Here is a 24,826-nt window from a genome sequence, read left to right as displayed (position 1 = left end):
ATCGAAAGGTTGGCGGTTCGAATCCCCACGGCGGGGTGCGCTCCCGCTGCTCGGTCCCAGCGCCTGCCAACCTAGCAGTTCGAAAGCATGTCAAAGTGCAAGTAGATAAATAGGTACCGCTTACCAGCGGGAAGGTAAACGGCGTTCTGTGTGCTGTGCTGGCTAGCCAGATGCAGCTTTGTCACGCTGGCCACGTGACCCGGAAGTGTCTCCGGACAGCGCTGGCCCCCGGCCTCATGAGTGAGATGGGCGCACAACCCCAGAGTCTGTCAAGACTGGCCCGTACGGGCAGGGGTACCTTTACCTTTACCTTTACCACTGTACTGTATAGGCTTGTGCTTAGCTGGGACTGTACCCCAGTGAACACAGTGGAGCTTACTTATGGGTATACAGTACATTGACAGGATTGCATTGTTTATCTACTTTTAATTAGTGTTTGACCAGATCTAAGAGAAACAGCTACTTGGGCCAGCATGCTCAAAATGCAGTGTGCAATGCTGCTGCTGCTTCTCCCCTGGGCTGGCTGCTTGGTTTGGTGCTAGTAGGTACTGGACTGAGACAAGCAGCTCCTTGAAGCAACAGCTCCTTGGGCCACCGTGCCCATCAAAGGGTGTGCAAAGCTGCAGTAGCTGCCTCCTTTGTCTCCTCAAACTGCCTGGCTATGATTGCCCAGTTTAGCACAGCAAAGACTAGACCCAGGTGCAGCTCCCTGGCCAGCATGCCCAACAAAAGCAGCTTGCAATGGTGCCAGACAGGCCAGTGCAGAGGGCAGGGGGTAGCTGGGTACATTTGTCCTGAGCTTTGGAGGGCTACGCTGGCTTGGGTCCTCCACCAGAGGCCTGCTGGACTTACACTGTCTTGCCAAGAATGTGCCTCCCAGCCGACCGGGGACTTAATGGGTGAAACGACCGTGGGTGAAGCACCCATGCCTGTGGACCTGCGTTACTGCATACTTGTGTGTCGTGTCAGATCAGATTTGGTGCCCCTGCCTCAGTGGCACATCGTATGAAAAAGGCTCCTTCCCTGGGCCTCAGACAAGCCTTGCATGGGCCTGTTGCCAGACGTCTCTTCATGCTCTGTGGACTGGCTGCTTAGTTTAGTGAAGGCACACAAACATAGCTCTGGTTGTCCTGGAAGTTCAGAGTTTTCTTTTTTTAAAGGAGGTTGGCCAGAATGATGCCTGGGCAGTATACTGGACAGTAGCACATTACGCGTTGGCAGTGAGACCTTATGGAAGCGTGAGCCCTCAGCAATTTACTAGCCATGCAGACTCCTGATGCCAGCCCTGCTGTAGCCATGGTACAGTATATGTTTAGAGCCTAGATTGCATGAAAATGGAGTTTCACATTCTCCAAAAATACAGAGATAATCTTGCTTTATTTTCCACTCAACAAAAATTCAGTGTCTGCTCTTGCTTCAGCCACAGTAGGGCAATTTGGATGAAGTGTCTAATATGACCCTGGCAAACAGGATTGTTAGTTTAGGAAAGGAGGCATTTTATACCCCAAAATGGGAAAGCAGCTGTGTTATGACAAATGAGCTGGCATCTGGGCCTAATTCTTCATTGAAAAGGCCTGTTTCATATGTTATGTTTCTAGTGCATATATACAGAGCACATGTTAAAACGGGGGGGGGGGGGGGGAGAGGAATACTGTAAATGTGTGCTTAGAAAAATGCATACAGTGATTTAAAAGACATGTATATACCAGAAAGCCAGTGTTCAATTGGTGCTTTAAAATCACATTTCATCACCTGTAACATTTGAAACAGCCCCCAATTTTGTCGTTTGTCTGCTTATGCTTTGCACTAATTTACTTAGGTGGCTTTTATTCTGTCTTTAAAATTATGCATTTTTAATTGATTTTAGGAAAAGACTGATGTGGAAGGAACACTGTTTGTTTACACAAGGTGGGAATTTTATTAATTTTAATATCAGTGTTTTAAATTCACACCATTCTCATACTACAAAAAAGAAGCACAGAAAAGTGATATCGTTGACTGGATCAAGAGCTACAAGTTTTTGAATTGCATGAAACTCTTCATCACTTATGAAGGTTGAAAACATAAATTGGAAATTAAAGATACTTGGTCTGATGTTAACATGATAAGTGTAGAATTATTATTATTTTTTAAATACTGCAGATTGATGAACCTTGCTGAAGAGAGTGACTCCCCATACCTTTCTCCTAAGATAATAAGGCAGTGAAAAACGTATAACAAGGTGTAAGGAGGAGGTTTCTGTGCAGACTAAACAAAGTATCAGGCAAATATTTCCGATGTCAAAGTTTTATGATACCGCACCCTCTTTTAAACTTACTAGATCTTCCTTACAAATAATATTTAGAACTTTTTTATATATTTCCTATATTTTTTAAAAAATGAACTAAATAATAATAAAAATAAGAACAATGTGAAACACAAGCTTACTACTACTACTAGTAATAAATTGTAATTGTTTAGGGTTTTGAAAGTGCTAAAAACCCTGTAAGGAAGGTCAGTACAGTCGTACCTTGGTTTTTGAACAGCTTAGTTCTTGAAAGTTTTGGCTCCCGAATTCCGCAAACCCAGAAGTGACTGTTCTGATTTGCGAACTATTTTTGGAAGCTGAACGGCCAATGGGGCTTCCACAGCTTCCGATTGGCTGCAGGAGCTTCCTGCAGCCAATCAGAAGCCACGCTTTGGTTTCCGAACATTTTGGAAGTCGAACGGACTTTATTGTGTTGTTATTCTTGTATAGCCTAAAGGCAGTTGAGACCAAGAAAACAGAGCTTGCCTACAGAGTAATACCTGGCAAGTTGATTCCAGAGATTTGAACCGAATATTTTCCAGTTCAAATTCATACATTCCACAATTCAGACTGTTAAAAACCACTTCAGACTGTCAAAAAGTAAAATGAGGAACAGAGATAAGAGAGTATTTTTCTGCATCTATTTCTGGAAACCATTTTATAAAGACAGTTTTATTTATAACCTGCTGGTGCTGCAAGTTAGGGGAGAAATAAGTGTGTTTTTTAAAATGTTGAAAGTAAGCCTTCTGTTAGGAATAAAAGTAAAATGAACTGAACAAACGAATCTTATAATTCTCTGATTATCATCATGTTTGCTGCTTTCTATCACTTCCACCCTTTGTTTCATTTTCTGTCACCTCCCTTCCTGTAATGCACATTCCTTGTGGCTTCAGGGTACAGAGACATCCTTGGAGGACTACCAAACTTGGAATGTCTCCCACACATTAAGCCAGTGTCTTTTCACTGGTATCAAACACAGTTCAAAATTGGAACATTCTACATGTACCCATTTTAATAACCGTGTGTTGAAAAGGTTTAAAAAGGCAAAGGTTAAAAATGGGAATGAAGGCCCTCTGTGTAGCGAATTTCCTTAGTGTGCCCATTCTTGCTTCATCATAAAAAGGAAGTTATAATGTAAAGAGTCCAACTAATATGACACTGTTAAAGTGGAGCAGGCCTCTGATGGTTAAAGTGTACGTTTGGGCACAGTGCTTTGTATGCACAAGAGAGTCAGATATTTTTAAAAACTGTTCTTTCATATATTAGTTTTTAACTAGCTGAGCTCTTGTTGGGAGCACTGTTGCTTAGCCCTCACAAACTGTTATCTTTTGTATTTAAATAATAATAAGGTAACTGCAGGTAAACTGCAGAAGCAGTGAATTAAAATAAGATATGTAAATTTCTAAAGTAGTAGAGAAGGATATTGATTATAACAGTGAGAGGGTGCCATTCTAAGAGGAAGAGGTGTCTGACCTGTACTGAAGTTGGTAAAAAAATAAAAATGCTGCCCCCCCCCCCCAAAGCCAAGTCTTTTCTTAGGCTTTCAGATACTTTAGTAAAAAATATAGCCATACCTGTAGAACAAAGTGTTTTAAAATATAATTTCATTCAGTTATTTTTCATTGACCGTGGAGGGCTTTATTTCTGATCGTTTTTCAGATCAGCTTCACCGAAGTATGGATTCACTATTATGAATAGGCTGAGTATGGAAAATCGGACAGAACCCATAACTAAAGATCTGGATTTCCAGTTGCAGGACCCTTTTCTGCTTTACAGAAATGCCAGATGTGAGTACTGTACTTTCGTGCATTAACTAAACTAATTCTTGGGGTTGAATCTCTGTGGAAATTTTCAAAACTTGAAAAAGTAGTTTTAAAGTTTCTTACTTTTCAAGAAAGCAGTTGAAAATACTGGATTGGCTGCACTAGCGAGTTCTCCAAGGGAAACTCCATATCCAGCTATTCCTTGAAGAGACTTGCAAAGAGTCAATCAGTGGCACTTCAAAGCACTGCAGAGGGTTATTTGCAAGCACCCAGGATGGTGCTTTGGTGTCCTGACTTTTGCTAGGACTTCAAAGCGCTCCATCATTTGATGTCATTGTGATGTCAGGTGACTGCTGTGAGAGATAGGGTATATAAGGATACGGCCCCTAGCCAGATCCAGTTCTCCACCCCTGTTGTATAGCAAGTTCCTGGGTTCTCTAGCACAAGCAAGAAATGGGTATGTTCATACAGGTGGGCTCAATAACTCCCATTGAGATATGTGATAAGCTCATGTTTATAGCAGCAAGGGCTTAATCAGTGATGCTGATAGCTTTCTAGTGATCTCAGTTTATAGGTATTTGTTTGAAGGATTTTTACTCTGCTCTTCAGCTGATAAAGGTTCCCATTTGTCCTGAAGGATGACTGTGTTGCCTCGGCTGCCTTCTAACGCTGACGAGGCTGGATGCCTCAGGCTGCTGATTTTAGATGTCACAAAAGGGTATCAAATTGTTAGTTATTCTAATTACTATTATTATTATTATTATTATTATTATTATTATTATTATTATCAGTAGTAGTAGTAGCCACGTATTTTTACTGCCAGGAAAAGGTTCTAATGGGATTTTCTGCCTCGGGTGCCAAAATAACTTTGCTGGCCTTGGGTACTAGGCCCTCTGACTTGTCGGGGTGTATGGGGTGCAATTTATTCCTCCTCAGGGAGGAAAATGTCTTGAGCCAGCCTTTATCGTGCCACTGAAATTTCGTTAGTACACCAGCCATGTGTCTTATCCAGCAACCCAACCTACAGAATAGTCTGCATGAGTCATGAGCAGGCTTGCCAAAATAATGAGACAAGCGCTAGTTTAGAACCCCATGGTGGGAAAAGCAGTGACAGGGGCATTTGGGCAGAGAAGAAGCAGGGAGTGGAAAAAGTATATACTCTCCCCCCCCCTCCGCTTCAAATTTCCCTGTCCCATGCCTGCCTGCCGGCCTGCCTGCCTTTTAATGTGGCATTAGGGCTCGTTTAAACAACATTTGCATGTAATTTGTAGTTAGTAGTTCTTTATGTAACACTAGCATCTAGCAACCCTGAACAGCTTGTAGTTCTGTTGTGCTTTCACAAATGCATATTAATAAACAATCCATCTGCCTAAGAGATTACAGCATTCTCTAGGTTTTAAATACCAAATTAGACTCATAGGCATAACAAACACTTGAAGAGGATGAGAAAAGCTGGGTTGTTTTCTGTTGTGTTTGTACACATATGGGTTACCCACATCATATAGTGATATCAAGGACTGATTTTTATCTTCCAGTTCACATGTTGGCCTTGAGGAAATGCGGTGTCCCAAGAACTCTTTAGAAAGCAGCGATTCTGTACACTTGGGAATCGGAGCACTTTTGGACATGGGACCAATGCAGATGCAATCTTTATGCTCCCTCTTTCCCATAGTTGAATGCCTGATTTGCCCTCCACAAATCTCCTCTCCTCTCTTGGGCAGAAATGCTACCCTTGCTCTTAATCATGGTTAAAGGAATTAAGCACTAATCATAAACAGGGATCAGCCTGGATTTGAAACCATACAGTGAAGGTAGTCATATAAATAAGCCCATAAGTTATTAACCTATTGCAGCTGGCACAGGAAGGGTGGAGAGCAGTAGCAGACAGCGTGGTGGAATGGCACTTCTCATCCGACCTGTCAGTTGCATTGCTGCTGCTTACAGGAAGTAGAGGGGGAGGGAAAAGGTCCATTGTTGGAGACAAATCTGGCACTCCTGCTGGTGAATTTGCAACACACTGAACTGGCTTCCACCTTGTCTCCTCCCCCTCTACCTCCCTTTAAGCATTGGTGATGTGACCAACTGGAGGTTGAGTCAGTCACCATAACCATGCTGACCTCAACTGATGAGGAGCTCTGCCCCACTTGCAATAGCTTGATGTGTGTGTCAAAGGGTAGTGTTTAAATATAAGGCTGTTTGTTTGTTTGTTTGTTTGTTGTTGTTGTAGTAGTAGTAGTAGTAGTAGTAGTAGATGACAGCATATTTAAACAGCAAACTATTCAGCAAAATAAAGTGAGATGCTTTAGGTCAATTAGTGAGCAAAATAATATAAGACAGCAACATTGCATCACAGGAGGGCCAGAGAAAATCCTCCTCCAAAGCTAGAGGATTAAAGGAATACTGTCACCAATTCTCTATCTCACAGTCTTAGTGGGTAGAAATCTGACATACCATGAGAAATAAAAAATAAAGAAACAGAAAGCTAGTGTTCCCAAACTAGAATAATACAGAGTGCTCTTGACACCACCCCATGCCAACTATTAGTATCACAACATAAAGACTCTTAACTTTCTGCACTGCTTCCTGTCCCAGCCATCCCATATTTAAATAGCAAAAGGAAGAAGAGAGAAGTTTGTGCCTCTCTTTGTCTTTAGGGACGCCTGCAATGCATTCTGAACCATTGCTTAACCTTCGTCTCCTCCTTACATCATGCCAGTGGCTATTGCAGCACTGTTCCTTCCTATGCTGCTGAACTAATGTGAGAATCCCTGGGCCACATCAGAAGAGCTTGTTTTGCGCCTCCTCCCCATGCTAGTGTTATCCCAGATTCCAGAGAGTGCAGCTACTTACGGTGTTTCCTCCCTCACCCCTTTTTATGCAATGCTGGGCTTTGTCTGAAAACCAGGGGCCATAATGCCTCCATCACAAGTGAATTTATAAGGTATTAACACCAATAGTTGAGAGCGATTGGGAAGGAAAGAGGAGTAATGTTTGCCAGCTTTGTAAAACAAGCCCTCAAAAGTTACTAGCCTTCAAACATTTTTACAAGTGTGCTGGGGGCTAACAAAGGCAGAAGAGAGAGACACATTTCTGCTGCGCTCTTTCAGCTGCCTGTTTCGTTTCACATTAAACACATAGGAAGGACAGAGGGCTCCATCCCTCCTTTCCCAGTCTGCTCACTTCCTTGTATGGAATTCCTGGTTGCCGATGGCTACCGAACTGATTCTTAAATGCAAGGCTGGGCTAAGGCATGTGAGACTTGGCTCAAATTAAGCTCTTATCTGCATAGCTTGGCATTACTGTTGTTCTGACTAAGTGTGCACATGTGCTGTTGCCATGGATAATCTTGGTGTCTTTTTCTGGAGCATGCAAGATCAAGGCTGAGAACAAAATAACTGCTACAGTTGTAGAAGAACAAGAAGTAGAAAATTCCTTCCCCTCCTTGTTCTGTAAAAAGCATTCATTTCTGTTCCTCTTGCTTGCCATCTGGGTAGGAACCCTGGACATTATGACACCCTGAACCAGCCAACATCAGCAGTGGTTTTTGTCTACCATGTCATCTGTTCCTCTCAAATCTTCAGTCTTCTCTAGATCTCGTTAGAGTGGACTATGAATAGTTGTTATAGCAAGTCTTGTTATAAAAAATTAGGAAGCAAAATGTTTTGAAGTAAAAGTATGATCCATCTGAGCTGAACTACTTTTTAAAGTCCCATTTGATTTCAGTAGGACAAAACTAGCCATGCATTGAACTTCCCCCCCTGAGATCAACGGGACTTGAAAGTGCTTGATTTTAGCTCAAAATTCCCTGGGTGAAAATGTGATTGATAATTGAACCTGTTCACATCTCCATACCCATTGGATACTTGCTAAAATATGCTGACTATTCTAGTTCATCCTCACATAATAGTCCAGTTCGGAATATATTATCTCAGCTCCTTTGCTCCTCCCTTTGTGGCATGAGCCAGGAAGTATCTAATTAACTACAGTGTTCATTTTTGTCTAAACCATGGGTTGTCATCCTGGTCCCTACTGCCCACTAGTGGGCGTTTCAGGATTCTGGGTGGGCGGTAGGGGGTTCTACGGCACAAGCTGAATCCTCCTTCCATTGAGCACTGGTGGGCGGTAAGGAAATTTTACTATCAAGAAAGATGCATTAGTGGGCGGTAGGTATAAAAAGGTTGACTACCCCTGCTCTAAACTGTGGCTGCCAGCTGTGTCTGAACTCTAAATTTCCAGCTTTGGAACAAGCTGGGATCTATGGTTGAGGATGCTGACTTACTCCAAAGCTGGCAACCATAGTTTCCCAGTATAGATGGAACAAGAAATTGTGGTTAATTGCAGACTTTCTGGGTAGATGGTTGGCACTATGAAGGAGCGAAGGGGCTATTTGCATGGGCAAAAGGCTTGTTCATATCTTGCCTTAATAAGCCACAATATGATGGTCCAAACACAACTTTGCTTTTAAATACTTAAAATAATTGTTTGCTATTTTTCTTAAACTGGATGCTTTCCCCTCCCCACCCCTCCAATTCAAAAGTAGTTCTATTCTAGGGGTAAATACACTTCATAACCTCAGCTGTAATCAGGCATAGATTCAATAATAGTTATTTGCTTGGACTAGCTAACTATAGCCTAGAAGCAAAATTAGTGCTTACTGTAAGAAAATTACCTCTTTATGCCCTTCCATTAAATTGGCTAGTACTTATATTCTTCAAATAACATTTTTTCTGTTGTATATTATTTTGAATAACATATTTTTGTATACATTTTAGCCCTGGTTAAACTATTCTGTGTAATATAAAAATGAGCACTTGATATATTCAAACATAATTCTAGCAATAACAGAACTTTGAAAGTCAAGTAGGAGGACTAAACAACTAAATGAAACCCTAACCCTTCGCTGCCTTAGGCAGTATTTGAAGTCAGTTTGTTTTCATTATACATGTGTATCTGTAGGTATCAAATGAAACAGAGATCTGTTAGTAATGGCAAGGGACAGAACTTTTGCTCCTGGGAAGTAAAATACTTTCATGCTGTAAAGAGAAGTATTATAGTGTGGGTTACTAGTATATAATTTCCCTGAACAGGAACTTTACTTCAACTGTGTTGTGCAAACAATTCTATATTTTTACAGTAGACTATCACAGAACTCTAAGTTGAAAAGTTCCAAAAGGTCTTCTAGATTAGTGGCTTACATATTCAGTAAATATTACATTATGGGTCTTATGGGCAGAAATAAACTGAGATGACATTGCAGAGCAAATTGAATAACGTGACATCAAACTGTTACAACAGTGTGCTCAGCCTTTTCTATTATGCAGGTCTAAAAACCACAGTTTTGCTACATGTTGGTCTGACAGCAAACTTTTCCCCCTGGTATAGAAACATAGATTTCTAAATGTATGCTTTTAAAGAAGGAAGACCTGTTTCAGTTTTAAGTCATGCACCAGCTGTACTATGTATTTTTATGTATAGACCATCATATGACATATCATATTTCATAGGGTGGCTTGCCACTTGAAGAACCTCCTGATAATCTTCAGAGGAGCCTATTTTCCCCTAGAACACATATTTAAAGCTGCTGGTATAGAACCACTTTCCTGTTCTGAGGTAGAACTGTAAACAAAGCAAACAATATCCACATTATACTCATTGCCTATAGATTTCTTGGAACTCTAGTACAAGTCTTCTCCATTGGATGTCTTATCTAAACTTTCAGCACATTTTGACCTAGGCTCCCAACACTTGTTGGAGAACCATTGATAGATCATTCTGATAAACCCAAAATACCAATTCATTACAGTATCCATCTTCATTAATATTCAGAATTGAATCAGAGCAAAACTATGCCATGTGAGAAGAGGTGGAATGAAGTGCTTAAGATAACAATGGTATGCAGATTGTCAACGGCTGGTGCTGATTTTGCAATGATTCTCCACTCTCGGAGGTAAAATCTGAGGGGTGGTATGAGAGGCACTTTTTGAGTTTTCTGCTATTATGGATGGTTCCGAATTCATAAAAAGACTAATGCAGTACACTGTACAGTGCCAGAGGTTCCCTTTCTGGATTTCAAAACATAGACAGTACAGTTTAGTCTGGACATATTTTGTTGAGAAAATATGGCCAACTGTGGCCATATTGGACATTTCTTTGAGATAAGATAGGCCTTTCCAAGTAGACTGGACAGTTTTATTTGAAAAAGGAGACATTTGAAGTGGCTTATTGTTCTTGTTCCATACTGTTATTATATACCCATTATGAGAGGTTCTGTATTCTGATTTTGTGCAAACATTTAAAAGTAATCAAAATTATTTGTGACCATGTACTGAGTAATTTTGGAAAAATGAGAAATGAGAAAACAAAAATCTCTGACACAGTGAGCGTTTAGAAACCAGTCTTGTTATCACAGTTTTAAGAAGCTAGACATCAGTTCTCTGCCAAATTATTTAGGCATATTTATTTCTGAAACTGTCTGTCTCTGTAAGTACTCTGGGAATTCTCAGTTCTAAAGACCTTTCTTATAAATTTAGAAATAAAATTTTAGAATATTTCACCTGCAGATACCAAAATATTCACTCTATTTTTTCAGATATCATAAAGTACAGTTATCTTTTCATTGAGTTTTGTATATCATGTTGCTATGGGTCCTTACCTCCAGGTGTGATGTAGAAGCAACTGAGTTGGGTTTCATGGACCATCTTGCCAGTATACTTCACTCCAGGCTCCCCTGGGTGGTGCGTAGGAAGTGGACGATAAGCTGTAGTAGCTTGTCGAACAATGGTCTGAAACATCCTGTTCTTCAAAATGAAGTTTCACAGTCCAAACGGATAGATGGCAAAAGTGAACTCTTTGCGTGACAGTGACAATTTCATTAGAAGTATTCAAACCTAGTAGCTGGAAAATTTGCAAAAATTGTACAATTTTGTTAAAACTCCCAAAGGCAGACCGAAGGAAACCACTTTACAATCTGAGCGATATCTTGTGTGTCGCTCCTTGTTTTTTTCAGTTCTTCCCAGTCTTTTTCTTGCGGTCTGTGCCTTGTGCTTGCTTAAGATCCTTCTCCTCTGTTAGTTTTACAGGGAAAACTTGGACTGAGAAGTGAGGATAATGGGCTCCATCTGCCTGTCAGTTCATCACCTCCCTGAGTCATAGAGGTCTCTGGTTTTCATACATCACCACCACTGTCTCTGATAATGTACCCTTGTTTTGGAGGAATATGTCTTTCTAAAGGGGTTCTTGGACTTTATGGACTTCACCCAGAGAGAAATTTTCATCAAATGAGTGAATTACATATTTTTTTTAATGAGAACCAGGCCAATAGAGTTACAAAACGGTGATACACACTAGTCTTATGCAATGCAAGTTTGATGCATATTTTGCAGTGCGTTTCTAGATTCTTTCATCTATATGCAATGTGATAAAGTGGTTGCTTCAGTGCCAGCCCTGAAAACTAGTCTTCTAACATTTTTCAGCAATTAAAAAATAACTCCCAGATAACATCTCCTTAAAAGGAAAGGAATGCAGTTTACCCCATAAGTATGCAACCTTTCCAGTGAAATTAATCTGAGATTGCAAATGGCTCCATAGACTGATGGGTGAATAAGCTTGTTTTTGTGTCTGGGATTGTAAATCATTCAGGGGCAGCATGCTTTAAATGATGGTGTTGCCTTAACTTTATATTCGGATACTATGCATGTGGTTAGTAGTCTGTCCCAGCCAGGAGACTGCCCTATTGTAAACATGCATTCCTTACTGGGTCACACAGTGCTCAAGATACTGTTGAAAACCCCACTCACTCCTATCTGTATTGCATTCATTTAAAGTGGCTACTTTGCATTTCTGAGCCTGCAATCCTGTGGCATTTGAGCTATTTTTATTTTTTTTACGAAAGCAGCCAGGGCACTGTTAAGGGAACTTAAACACCATTATAGGATTATAAATCCCTTTTCTTCCAAGCAGAAGTTAACCACAGATTTCTTGAGCTAAAGAGAGATTTCCACTCTTGCTAATCAATCTAATTCAATCCGTAACTTGTCACAAGAGATGGATTTAATTTGTTTTGAGGCATCTGGTTTAGGCAATCATTTTTGGATTGTGATATTTAAGTATGTAACAACTCTTGCCCATAAAACATGTGTGCAGGTACCACCAGATTCAATAAACACATGCATAGGTGTGGTGTCATATGGGAGTCCTAATTTGAAATAGAAGTGAAGTGTGCTGCACTTAACACCCGTGAAGGAAAATGAAGAGCAAGCAGTTCAAAATGTATTCTTTTCTGATAAGGGAGGAATTGAGAACTGGTGCCATAAGTAGATGGCAGGTATATTTGGCCTATACAACACTACTGCACTCTAGTCAAAGGGAGACAATAAGTCAGGAGTCCAGCAGATAAGTTGATATTCTCTGGCCTCTTTTACAGCTTCCAAGATGGGTTTTCTTGCTGGTCTGGACAAACTGCTATTGAGTCTGACACTGTTAGGAATGCATTCTGCTCCAGTCCTTTGCCCTTTGCAGGTCATGTGGGGTACCAGTTCATCAAATGTGATATCCATCACATTTATATTTTCAAGTGAAGAGACTTCTCATGTTGATTTTTCTAGTTCTGTGTACCTTAAGCCATTTTTTATTTGACACTTTATGTTATGATAAAAATAAACAAATCGATTCATGCTTTGTATGGTTTTAAACTGTTGTTGAAAAAGTTCAGGCTTAACGGAGTGCATTTAAAAAAACAACAACTATCCAGTTGTGTAGGAATACTAAAATATTTCCCTGGGGAGAGCTTTTGCTCAAAGTGCATTGGGATCCTTTCACTGAAGTTGTTCACTTGCACTATTTTGGACCCCACAACCACATTTTTATTGTGTTCATCTGTTGTGCTATCCCGTTGCGATTCTTTAGGACTCAGTATTGTTCCCATATTACGGATGTAGGATGAGTACGTGAGGCTGAGATATGGTGGCTTTCCAAAGACTGCGTAGTAAATTCATTTCTGAGGTGAGATTTGAACCAATGACTTCCTGAATTCCAGCTCAAGCTCTAGGCCCCTTTGTTATACTAGCTTTCTTGCAGTTTTTAGTTAGAATTTATTGCTGAGCATAAAGAGGACTAATAAAGAATTGAGAATATTGTTGAACAGTTGTCTGAAGTGGATTCTTAGTAGGTCTGTTCATAGGAGCCAATTCCTAGGGACCAAGGTCCCTTCGGGGGCCCCTCCCCCATAAAATAAATTTTGAGGAGGCTGGGCCTCCCCAAATTTGATGGTAATTGCCATTCAAATGGTATGGTGTGCCACATCATCTGATCGGTTATGCAGGGCGGGGCTCCCCCCCCCCCCGGTATTTTATTCAAGTTGGCATCCCTGAATCTGTTCATATAATAGTCGAAGTGTAGCACAAGAAAAGCTGCATTGGAATAGTTTGCAATTAAGTGATTTGTGCACAGATTACCATTTTGAAGCGATTAATCATCCAAGTAATTTTTATGAAGAACAGGAATGCGCAGAAATTTAGAATCGCATTGACAGACTGATACAGAAAATACATCAGCCCCATGTACAATTTCTGCTTAAGCACTCAGGCAATGCTTTTAAAAAGCCATTTCACAAATTCAAAACATTATGTTAGAAATGACCCTAAAATGAAGCAATGTTAAGTAGTGAAGGTATACACTAAAAAAAAAGAGGGAAGCAAAAACTGTTGGTGTATTTCACAGGTTAAGATGAATTGTTCTTGTCTGTAGTCTTCAGACTGCTCACTTGCACATTAATCCCATTGACTTCAGGGGCGAGCCTTGACATTAAACAGTGTATTTTGCCCTAATCCATTGAACAGCATGTGCAGCTAAGGCTCTTCATAAACCATGGAAGGCAAGACAGTAAGCACAAGCTGTTCTGCAGTTTGTAACAAGAAAGGACCAATTGCACGTGACAGTACTCAGTTACTGGGTCTTGGGTCACATGACACAAGCTGCAGCGCAGTCTTTCAAAATAAGAGATTGAACCCTAACCTTATTCACTGTCTTGTTCAAAGGCGAAATTGCATCCTTTCATTACTGAAAACTCATTTCTCAAGCTGCACTCTCATTTGTCAGCAAGTCTCTTCTTGGAAAAACATGTTGGCTATACACAGCAAGAGAAAATAAAGAATGCTTAGCTGGGAGAAAGTAGGAAACATTCTCTTTGTTGCTTGTTGAATTAAAAAATGTCACAGGAAACATTTATGGGGATAAAATATGGTGATGTAAATAGAATAAAAAATTGTGATGTAAATATGAAGTGCAAATTAAAACAATCTTTAGGTAATTAAAAACAATGCTAGCCCTAAAATAACAGCTCTGACTTGGCAAACAAGCTTAAGTTTATTGGGATGTGTTTGAATGCATTTGCACAAATTCAGCATTTAATCTAGGCAAGTAAAGAATATATGAAACCCAAATCTGCAATTCCCAGGAGGAGAAAGTTCAAATTGAGAACTCCCAAAGGAGCGCCATGACAGCAAATGACCAATTGATCTTGTCTGGATGTACCCTTAATTTGAGGTGGTAGATTTCAGTTAGGGTCTCATATGTACAGCATATGATTTACTGCAAAGCTATAGTCTCCTTTGAGAATTAGAGCTAGTTTATTTAATAATATTTCCCTGTAATTCCTCCTGAGGTTGCTTTGCTTTATAATTTAGCCCCTGGGTGCTGAAACTAAGATAGAAATTGCACCTTTGGAAATTGAATAGTGCATTGATGTGGTTGTATCTGGTTTTGATCTCATGAGGGCAAATTACAAATAGTGGAGACCATGCCTGAATTGTAGGAAAATATATTATGGTAATCTATGTGCCTGCAAGTGTGTTTCCACCATCAGTGGGGGTGGGATTATTCCTTGTTTGGGCAAGAAGATTCTGCAGTTTAGCAGGCAGTAACTGAGTGCAACTGAACTCCATGCCAATTTACTTCATAGCAAACATATAGCACAGCCACCTAATTGGAATTGAGTTCCAGTGAAGTAACCTTCAAGTTAATGTGCTTAGGCACTTGATGTTCAAAAACCTAACTTTAACTATTGAGTGCACTTAGAATTGCATTGCAGAAGGTGTGACATCACGTTCTGTATTCAGATGGTCTGAGGACAAATGCTATTTTCACATTCAGCATGAAAATAAGTGCATATATCACTCCTTAATTTGGGACCTAAAATAGCTCTCATTATCACCTTCAATAGATTTTTCTGCTAAAAACTTCTGGGGTGGGGCTTGTTGGCTTGTGCTTGAAGATTTAATTTCCTTTTTCTGTATAAAATGTGGACATATTGTCACAATGTTAAACCAACAACACCTCCTGAATTATGTATACAGGCGTCCTGGACCCACTACAATCTATTGTGTTAAATGCTTTATTTAGACAAGTAAAACAAAAATCTGGGACATTGATAGAAAATGTTCTGTAAAAATGGGTGCAGTCTTTTAAACATTGCTGCTATTTATAGTGATTATTTACCCCCAAATGTTCAGAACAAATCTCTTAGCAGACTTCAATTTTCAGTTATTCCAGGATTTCCAGTTTACCAAAGCGATGATAGAAGGGGAGACTGTCTTTCACTCCAATAACAGAAGGTTTATTACATTGCATATACTTTGTTCTCTCTATCAACATTCCCCAACTAATCATGTAGAAGACCACATAAGACCTGATCACTCTGAAAAGCACTCCAGAAAGTACCCCCAATTCCATTCCATTCAGAGGGGTGAAAGTTGCCCATTCATTCAAGGCATTGGGGCTAGTTTCCAGCAGCCAGAGGTCCAAATTATGTGGGTTTTCAAACGTTAATAAAAATAAATAAATGCAGACCTCATGGATGGGGCTGCGGACAGTGTTGCACAAGTAGAAGTTGGAAGGACCTGGCGCGTTGGTACAGAGCCAGAACAGAAACTGGAAGCTATGGGGAGCAGCCAAATGTTTGCATCATATAGCAACAGGGGGAAGGTAAAATGCAACTGTTTAAGGCTTACAAAATATTTTTGAAACCTTTACAAAGCCAGAGGGTGCTGGAAAGCATTGTAATGTGTTGTTCATTGTTTGTGTTTGATGTGCATTTACAGTGTCCATTTATGGAATTTGGTTTTATGATAAGGAAGAATGCCAAAGAATTGCAGAGCTCATGAAAAAGTAAGTGCTGGTGGTCAAAGAAGCCCTTTGAGGATTTTATTTGTGTTCTTTTGCATGTTATAGCATTGTTCATTATATTGAAACTGTTTAAGATTAACCCCCTTTATATTAACAGCATAAATGGGCTCATTAAAGCAGAAAGGACAACTGATGCTGCAGTACTGTGCACACTTAAATAGCAGTAAGTCTTATTGAAATCAATGGGACTTCTGAATAAAACTACATAGGATTGCACTGTGAAGCATATTTTAATTTGGACTAACGCATTTTGGAATTGTTCAGGGAAAGTTTCCTTCATTGGGAGGAAAGCTCTTATTTGATAAAGACTGAGGAGGAAATAAATCACAGGCAAATGTCTGTAAATTGTAATTTATTTTTATACTTTGCAATTTATTTTGTATAGTCTATTCCTATTGATCTCACTTGCCCTGGTATATGGAGAAGTATGCAACTTTATTTCCTACTTCTTTGAAATAGGACTGTTTGTAAGATTAACCTGCTGAAACAGGTTAGTGCCTTCAGTAAAACTTGGATTATACAATTAAGCCAGGGACCATATACATTCAATAAATGCTATAAATGTGCTTACCATAGTATATAGAGATCAGTTCATAGTATTTTTAATATATTTGTTTTATAATATCCAAGCACTGACAGATAGCATCTCTTTCTAAGTGCCCTGAATGATGAAATTCCACCACGGGGTGGATTAGCTAGGTACCGGTTTGAGGGATCCTATCTGGATTGCTGAGGTCAGAGGTCCTCCAGGCCATAATCTGAGGTGGCAGTGGCTCTTTAGGGTGTCAGACAGGGTCTCTCCTAGTCCTACCTGGAGATACCAGGAGTCAAACCTGGGGTGTTCTACATACAAAGCAAATACTGTACCACTGAGGTAAGGCCCTTCCCTCTCTCTCTTTGGTAATCCTGTAGCCATCTGTGTGGTAATGGTAGCTAGGCCACTTGCAGAGGCATTCCAGTTATTCTGGTTCCCATGTTACTTTTACACTCGCTTTGTATCTAATGCCATGCTCTTGCAATTGGTTGTACATATGATGTTTGGGCTGTAACTTTCTAAAGATACCAGGGTGGAGTCCAGTGTAGAATCTGGTGCAGGTATGCTCAATTTATCATCTAAATTCTAACTCTAACCAGATGCCTGCAGCTTAGAGGATTTATCAGGGGAGTTAAATTTGCCTGGGCATAACAATGGACCAGCCAACCTTTGTTTTTGTCCAGTTACATTACAGTGTAATTACTGTGAAACGATCTACAGATTTACTTCTCCTGCTAGGCATTGATCAGGAAATTCTACAAGACCTGGAAATGGATGTTCAAAAGAGTCCATCTGCTGTAGAGAAAGAGAGAAGATGTTTCACTCTAGGAAAGTCAGAGCTCCTCTTCCCCAGTATTATTATTTAGATTTTTACCCCACACTTTCCTCCAGAGGAGCCAGAGGGCAGCAAAACATATCAATACTAATACAATTAAACTTCTAAAAATATTTAAATACTTCTAAAAACAATCACCTACTGTTTTATCCTATCCTGACTCACATTCACACTGAAGTGCAATAGAAAACCATAAGCTACACATTACTGCTTATTAGACATTACAGAAGTATGCAGAGATCACAAATTTAGTTAACATTTCCCTAACACAATTTAATTGCAGCTATAGTCTTTTTGAAAAAAGAAATAGGCATGTATCCCTCTTGTGTAGCAATTGAAAGGAGCAGAGTAATTAAATTAAAAATCTCTAATATCTCCCCTTAGTTGTATTCCCCACCCCACTACATTGGAAGTGTGCAAATGCTTCCCTCATGGGGAAATTTCTGAACTTTTTCTAGTGCTGTGATAGAATTTTTGAGATATACTGCACCTAAAGTTCCAAATGTAGTCACACAGTAGATCTATATAAAAGTCATTGTAATATTGGTAGTTTTATTTTCCATTCCCAATATTGACTTGTCTTTTTCACTTCCACTGCACAGAAAGTTGACATTGTCAGTGAACTGCCTACCACAACCTCAAGTTCTGTTTCTTGGGTTAGTTGCAGTCAATTCAGATCCTACATCCATATGTACAGAGTAGTTGTGTTTTGCCCCAGTGTGCATCACTTAGCTCTTACGTACATTAAATGTTGTGTGAAGCTTTCTTATCATTCACTCGGTTTGGAGCTAGATTCTTCTGGAACTCTTCAATTTGCTTTTGCATTTCACAGCCCAAATAACAAACTTGGCTATCTCACTGCTTACCCCTGACTTAAGAATGTTTATGAATAAAAGGTAGCATTCCCAGTATAGACCCTTTGGGTACCGTATTTTTCGCCCTATAGGACGCACTTTTTCCCATCCAAAAATGAAGGGGAAATGTGTGTGCGTCTTATGGGGCGAATGCAGGCTTTCACTGAAGCCAGGAGAGCGAGAGGGGTCGGTGCACACCGACCCCTCTCGCTCTCCAGGCTTCAGGAGAGCCCCAGCGCCAGCCCCACAAGGTTGTGGGACAGAGGGAGGCGGAACGCCGCCATCCCGCTGTCTCCCGAAGTGGTTTGGAGGCTGACGGCGGGGAGACCCCGCCGCCAGCCCTGCAAGCTCCGGGGACAGCTGGGAGACACAGCGCGTCTTCCTGCTGTCCCCAGACCTGATCTGAAGGCGGGCGGCGGGGAGAAGAGCGCTTCTCCCCGCTGCCGGCCCCACAAGCGCCTGGGGGGAAATAATTTTTTTTTCTTTATTTCCCCCCCAAAAAACTTGATGCGTCCTATGGGCCGGTGCGTCCTATGGGGCGAAAAATACGGTAATTTATTGATAATTTTCCTCCTTATTCTAAACTGTTTAAAAGGTCTGCTTCCTTTTCTTAAGCAGTTATTGATCCATAAGAGGTTGATATGGCAACAGTCATCTAAAACAAATATTAGCATAGCTAACATAGTGTGTAGCCTGTGCAGGGAGTGGAAGCATATTGAGCCATGACCAATACATGATCCAGAGGAATAGGTCTGTTTGATCTGCTATAGCAAAAAGAAAGAAAGAAAGAAAGATAATCCTGTGTCACCTTAAAGGCTAATAAGACTATAAAACAGGTTTTGTGTTCCTTGCTTTTGGTGGCGTTTGGGGCCCCATTATTTACAGATCTTCCCCCCTCCTTTCTGCTAACATAGAATACCCATCAAATATCCAATCAAAAGTAGAGTCCAAAGACTCTTGAGGATAAGAGTTGTGGGCTCCTGGATCACTGACCTCTATGAAGGCGGATTTTACATAAATCTCTTGCTGCAATGTTGAAAGAAGCAACACATTAAGCTCTCTGTCATCAGTGACTCGGATATCTGTTGTCACATGTTGTATTCAGCCCACAGTGAAATATCCGCAATCTTGATCGTTTGGTGCCTGTCCTTAACTGCTTCCATGCCTGATCAGAAAACCTCAGCCTAGAACGGGAGACTGACAAAGTTGACTTGTAGCCCATGAAAGCATCTGAGGAAAGAGAGTGGAGTGCCTTATATTGACAATCCCTGTGTGGCAGTGGTGCCTTTGTCATGGTGAACAACACCACAATGGTTAATATCAGGAGCAAGAAAGAATTTATACAAGATTTCAGGAGAAGCAAGCTGTCATCTCAAACAACTGTACGTTATTGAAAGATAACTGTGGCTAATCAGCTCTCCCTGCAGTTTTTGGTGATTAAATGTCTCTCAGACTGCTAATTTTCTTCAGTAAAAGACTAGTTTGTGAGGATTTGTATGATTGTAAACCATGTTTAGTGGGTTATAATAGCAGCATTTCATCTAGTTAAAACTGCACTGCAGTTCAGCCAAGTGACTGTGTGTTAGAATTATCAGCAGTTTGCAGTAATTATAAAACAGCTGGGGCAGGAAATTGGTCATTTTCTAGCAGTTAAAGACTTGTTTGTGTATATTCGCCACCCTACCATCACCAGCAATCATAAAATGAGCTGTGGTTTAATGTACTTCCCGGCCAGACGATCTGTGACTGTGTTAGGGATATTTAAGTCTTTTATGGCCCAGTGTGCACAAAATTTGAGAAATTGCGTTATCAACCCAGGCAAACCTTATGAGATAGCCCTTCTCCCCCAAAACAACAACCTTGGAACCATTCTTAATGTCTGCTAAATGATTTGAAGCAGTTGGAATTGAACTCCATTTTCTCCCTCATTTTTAACTTCACCCTTCATTTCCAGCTTAACTCAGCAAGAACAACTGAAAGCACAGCAGGGGGCTGGCACTGGAATTTCCCCAGTAAGCCTGAATTTGGGTGACAGCAAAGAAGTGGATATCCTACGGATGCTTAACAAAGCCAAAGATGAATATACCAAGGTGAGGCCTATCCTTTATAAAACAATATCTGCAAGTATTATTGGATGAGACTAGATTTATCTAGATGCACTACTGTCTGGGTTCAGACTCGGTTTTGGAACTGAATGAGCGTTGGTTGCTCTGATGGATGACCTTCATTGTGAAAGAGATGGGGAGCACTACTGTGTTAGTTCTGCTCAATCTCTTGGTGGCTTTTGACACTATCGCCCACAGTATCCTGCTGGACTGACTCAGAGGGATTAGTATTGGAGGCACCATATTATGATGGTTCTGTCCTTACCTTCATGGCTGTGTTCTGAGAGTAGCACTGGATGAATACTCCCTGGGCTCTGTGCTGTGGGGTCCTGCAGGGCCCAGTGCTATTAGCATTTATACAAAGCCACTGGGGGCAGTCAGTAGGGGTTTGTGGGCAAGATGTCATCGGTACATGGATCGGGTGTCTGAGTGCAGTGGTGGGCTGATGAGGGCCAATGAACTATGTTTGAATCTTGAGAAGGCAGAGTCTCTTTGGTTGGGTAGCTCCCATGTTCAGAAGATAGGCAAGTACTTGTTCCAGATAGGGTCACATTCCCTCCGAAGGAACAAAGAAAAACCCATTTTCATGATTGGTACTTAATTGTTTTCCCCCCTTTTATTGTACAGTAGAAAAGATTGTGTAGAAGACTACACTCATACTGAAGTGGTTTCATTTTTTCTCTCTTTGTTAGAAAACATTTGTTTGAAGGATGAGTCAGTCAGTCCATGTCTGCTTCTTATTCCACCCCATCCCTCTATTTCTTTATCACAATTGGTTGCTAAGAAAATAATCTATCATAGAGAATTTTATGTTCGGAAGCCCTTTGAGATACAGGAATAGCTGTCCTCTCAAACCTGGAGATCATGTACATTAAGCTAAGCAAAGGTGACACATTTTACAGTTTTATTTGCATCAAAAGCCACTGCACATCAGGACCACCACGCTTCTCAAAATAGCTATTTTACATTTTATCATTTTGTGACTGAATTCCATGTGATGGAATCAGCTTTTGTATCCTGCATAGACCCTCTTTGCACTGCAGTTTGGGATAATCACTAAGCAAAGAAACATGAAGTCCATTACTGGTTTTCTCAATTGCTGTTGTACTGATTATTGCTGCTGCTGCTTGTTTCAGTTGTGATAACTGCTTTTTTTTTTTTAACTTTTGTATTATTATTTAGTTTGTGCTTTTTATCACTTCACATTCTCTAGTGATGTTTAGTAGAACAGCAAATGAAAGTATAAATTATTTATAATTCAAATAAATAAATACTATCCACCAGTCTAACCTAAAGCTAGATACACTCCCTTCCTTGCTGGTGTCGATGTCTTCCATCCGAAATCCTGTAAAGCCGCTGCTAGTCAATACACACAATTGTGAGTTAGATGGACCAATGGTCTAAAGCAGCTTCCAAAGAAAAGATATTTATTCATACTAATAATGGTGCAGGCTCAGCAGCAGGCAATTAGTCCAGAGGTCGTGATTCCAAAGTACCTGTGGAAGGCAAGAGATGCAAAAGTGAACAGAAGCAACAGAGATGTCCTACGGTTGTCACACCACTCGTGCCTAGCTTTTAAATACAAGGCAGGGTGAGATCACTCTCAATACATTCTCGCCTCCTGATACTGCATTCAGATATGTGCTTAGCCTGGGCGGGTGTGTCTGATCCCACCTACAGAGGTGGTGCCTTCTTCTCTGTGTCAAGACCCTTCTGACTCCGTCTTCCCCACTGAGTCCTCCTGCTCAGACCCTCCCCCTGGCTGGTCAGGGTCCTTCTCACTCCCCAATGGGACTCTGCAGCAGGAGCAATGAAGAGAGCCAGCACATCTCTCCCCCGCCCCAGTGCTACATCTGGAGTCACAAGGAGAGGACCTCCATCTTCCATTCCTGGGCACCAACCTACAAGCCCCCCCTTCTTTCTCCTGATCCTCTACCGCCTGGGGTTGCCCAGCCATACCAGATCCTGATGGAACTGAGAAGTTTGCCAGTGCCAGCTTTAATTTCTTTTGTGGGCCAAGTGGTTGTTTTTGATTTGCCCAGTCTTCTGCAGCTGGATTTTAACTATGTTTTATTCTGTTGAATTTTACTGGTGGGTATGATTCTGGGGTTTTCCCCCCCTTTGCTATTCTACTATTTTATTATGTTACATTTCTTTTATTATGATTTTGAATATGTTTGATGTCTCAAGAGCCTTGTCAGGGACAAAAATCCACTGTTCTATCAAATGTCATGTGCTATCTGGATAACCTGAAGCCACTGCTGTTTTTGTTTTGTTTTTCTAATGTTTTTTACCCTTTTAAATTAAAGTGTAGCCTTTAGTCTGCATGAAATATAGGTTAAGAGCAGAGTGAAGAGACGATTAGAATGGAAGATGATCTGTATAAAATCCCTCGTATGGATATTTCCTGCATTTATATTGCATGTGGCTCATGTTCCAAGAAAATCCAATTGTCTTTCCTTCAGGTACCCTTGATCCTCATGGACATTTGTCAATTTGTCAGTTCTGTTTTCTCTTCTCAAGTTTAACTGTACTGTATTCTTTTTTTCACGGTGATGGAGAGATTGAAAATAAAAATTGCTTTCTATAAAAAGAATTAATGTAGCATTATTTTTGTTTGTGTGTTGCAGTGTAAAATGTGCTCAGAGCCAAAACAGATAACCAGTTCTTCTGCTATATATGACAACCCCAACTTGATCAAACCAATCCCAGTGAAGCCTAGCGAAACTCAGCACCAGTGTATTCCTCAACAAGTCCAGGTATGCTATTGTATTTACTTTCTTAACCATAAGCTTCTTAGTTTAGAAGGCTTATGAGTCTGTGTTAGGAGCCTTTCTGTGCAATAAAAAAAGATTACCTTGCTGGGTGAAGCTCTGCCATCGCATCAAGTTTTGCTCTCAACCCAGCCATGATCCACAATTTCATTACCCTGGTGTGGTGGTGTGTATCTTTACCACAGGTAGTCACACTGCTTTTTGCAACTCATTTTTAAATAAGTCTGGATGAGGGCTCAAGCATATTTGGCTGTATGCATCAGTAAAGCACACAGCTTTCAGAAAACAATTACTACAAAACAAACAACGTTTTTAAAGCAAAGGTTGTATTATTGGAATGGCTGAACAGAGAGGCATGGGCTAGGCCAGGGGTCTGCAACCCGCGGCTCCGGAGCCGCATGTGGCTCTTTTACATCTTTGCCGCGGCTCCGGGGTGGATACTAGCGAGGGGAGGAGGCGCATTGTGCGCCCCGACACTCCTCACTGTGGCGGGCGCTGTACTGGCTGTGACGTCGCATGGGGGCAGTGCGTGCGTTAGTCACGCACCGTCCCGACGTCACCTTCCCGCCCGCTGTCAGATCGCGGCTCCGGAGATATATTTGTTTTAAATGTCGCAATGGTTTTGCGGCTCCCAGTTGTTGTTTTTTCTTCGGAAACGGGTCCAAGTCGCTCTTTTTGTCTTAAAGGTTGCAGACCCCTGGGCTAGGCCAAATATCACCTCACCCCCTTCACAGGACTATTCATCCCCTAAAGAAAGAGGGAACATCAACAACTTTTGGGGACAGGTGAAATCAATTAATTTTGGGGTGAGGAATGGGCTTACTGTTAAAGTGGGTGTTTTTTTCTAAATACAAACAAAACTTTACCACCACTTCAGTCAGTAGCTTAGTTACCCTCAGCAGTCTGGTAGTATTCCATTTGAAATTTAGGACAGAAAGCCCCTTGAGAACGAGGCTATGTAACATAATGCATATAATTCAGGGCACTGGTGATTATGTTATATAACAATTTGTATTATACTTTGTTTGTTTGTTTGTTTGTTTGTTTGGATGTTGTTGTTCTTTCAGTGCCCCTGAAAAACATACTCATCTTATAAGACAACAAAATGCCCAATCCAGTTTAGTGAAGAACTGATATGCATCAAGCATTTCACTGGTTTATAAGGGCATTTTACCATTTAATAAAATTATATTTTCTCTCCCCCCAGCTTTGTGTTTGATGCTGCCCTCTTTCCCCCCCCCCCTTTAGTATTTTGAGAGGGGCACCATTTCTGTTGCTGCTCTTAAAACTCATTCAGTAGTGACTTCTATGATTTACAGACTTTGAATCCAAAGCATTAATAAGAGCACCTGTAGGCTTCTAGTGAATGCTTTTTCCCTGTGTTGGCGTTAGGAGTTATGCCTGCCTTTCATAGTACCCCTTTGATTCTTAAAACCTTTCAATTCTTCTTACAATGGATGCAATTTTAATGGAATTTTGTAATGCAATTCTGT

General features: G+C 40.7%; 2 protein-coding genes across 21 annotated transcripts in view; one reads left to right on the top strand and one right to left on the bottom strand.

Annotated features, from left to right (window-relative positions):
• CACNA1C (calcium voltage-gated channel subunit alpha1 C) overlaps positions 1-11,130 on the bottom strand; it is a 518,169-nt gene extending 507,039 nt beyond the window's left edge. For 12 of the 16 annotated variants that reach the window (XM_077935171.1, XM_077935172.1, XM_077935174.1 and 9 more), the window contains exon 1: positions 10,703-11,130. In XM_077935171.1, the coding sequence (XP_077791297.1) occupies positions 10,703-10,841 (139 nt within the window). In that variant the 5' untranslated portion in view covers positions 10,842-11,130. The remainder of the gene's footprint in view (positions 1-10,702) is intronic. The other 4 variants (XM_077935179.1, XM_077935185.1, XM_077935182.1 and 1 more) reach the window with 1 other exon arrangement.
• The window catches only part of DCP1B (decapping mRNA 1B), a 36,770-nt gene that overhangs the window by 1,096 nt on the left and 10,848 nt on the right, over positions 1-24,826 (top strand). For 2 of the 5 annotated variants that reach the window (XM_028747540.2, XM_028747543.2), the window contains exons 2-6: positions 1,868-1,908; positions 3,947-4,074; positions 16,146-16,212; positions 20,409-20,544; positions 23,190-23,318. In XM_028747540.2, the coding sequence (XP_028603373.2) occupies positions 1,868-1,908; positions 3,947-4,074; positions 16,146-16,212; positions 20,409-20,544; positions 23,190-23,318 (501 nt within the window). The other 3 variants (XM_028747542.2, XM_077935189.1, XM_028747544.2) reach the window with 3 other exon arrangements.

Source organism: Podarcis muralis, chromosome 10 (assembly GCF_964188315.1).
Source record: "Podarcis muralis chromosome 10, rPodMur119.hap1.1, whole genome shotgun sequence".
Classification (NCBI taxonomy): domain Eukaryota; kingdom Metazoa; phylum Chordata; class Lepidosauria; order Squamata; family Lacertidae; genus Podarcis; species Podarcis muralis.
The sequence above is the reverse complement of the archived record's forward strand: the minus strand, read 5'-3'. Positions and strand labels throughout refer to the sequence as shown.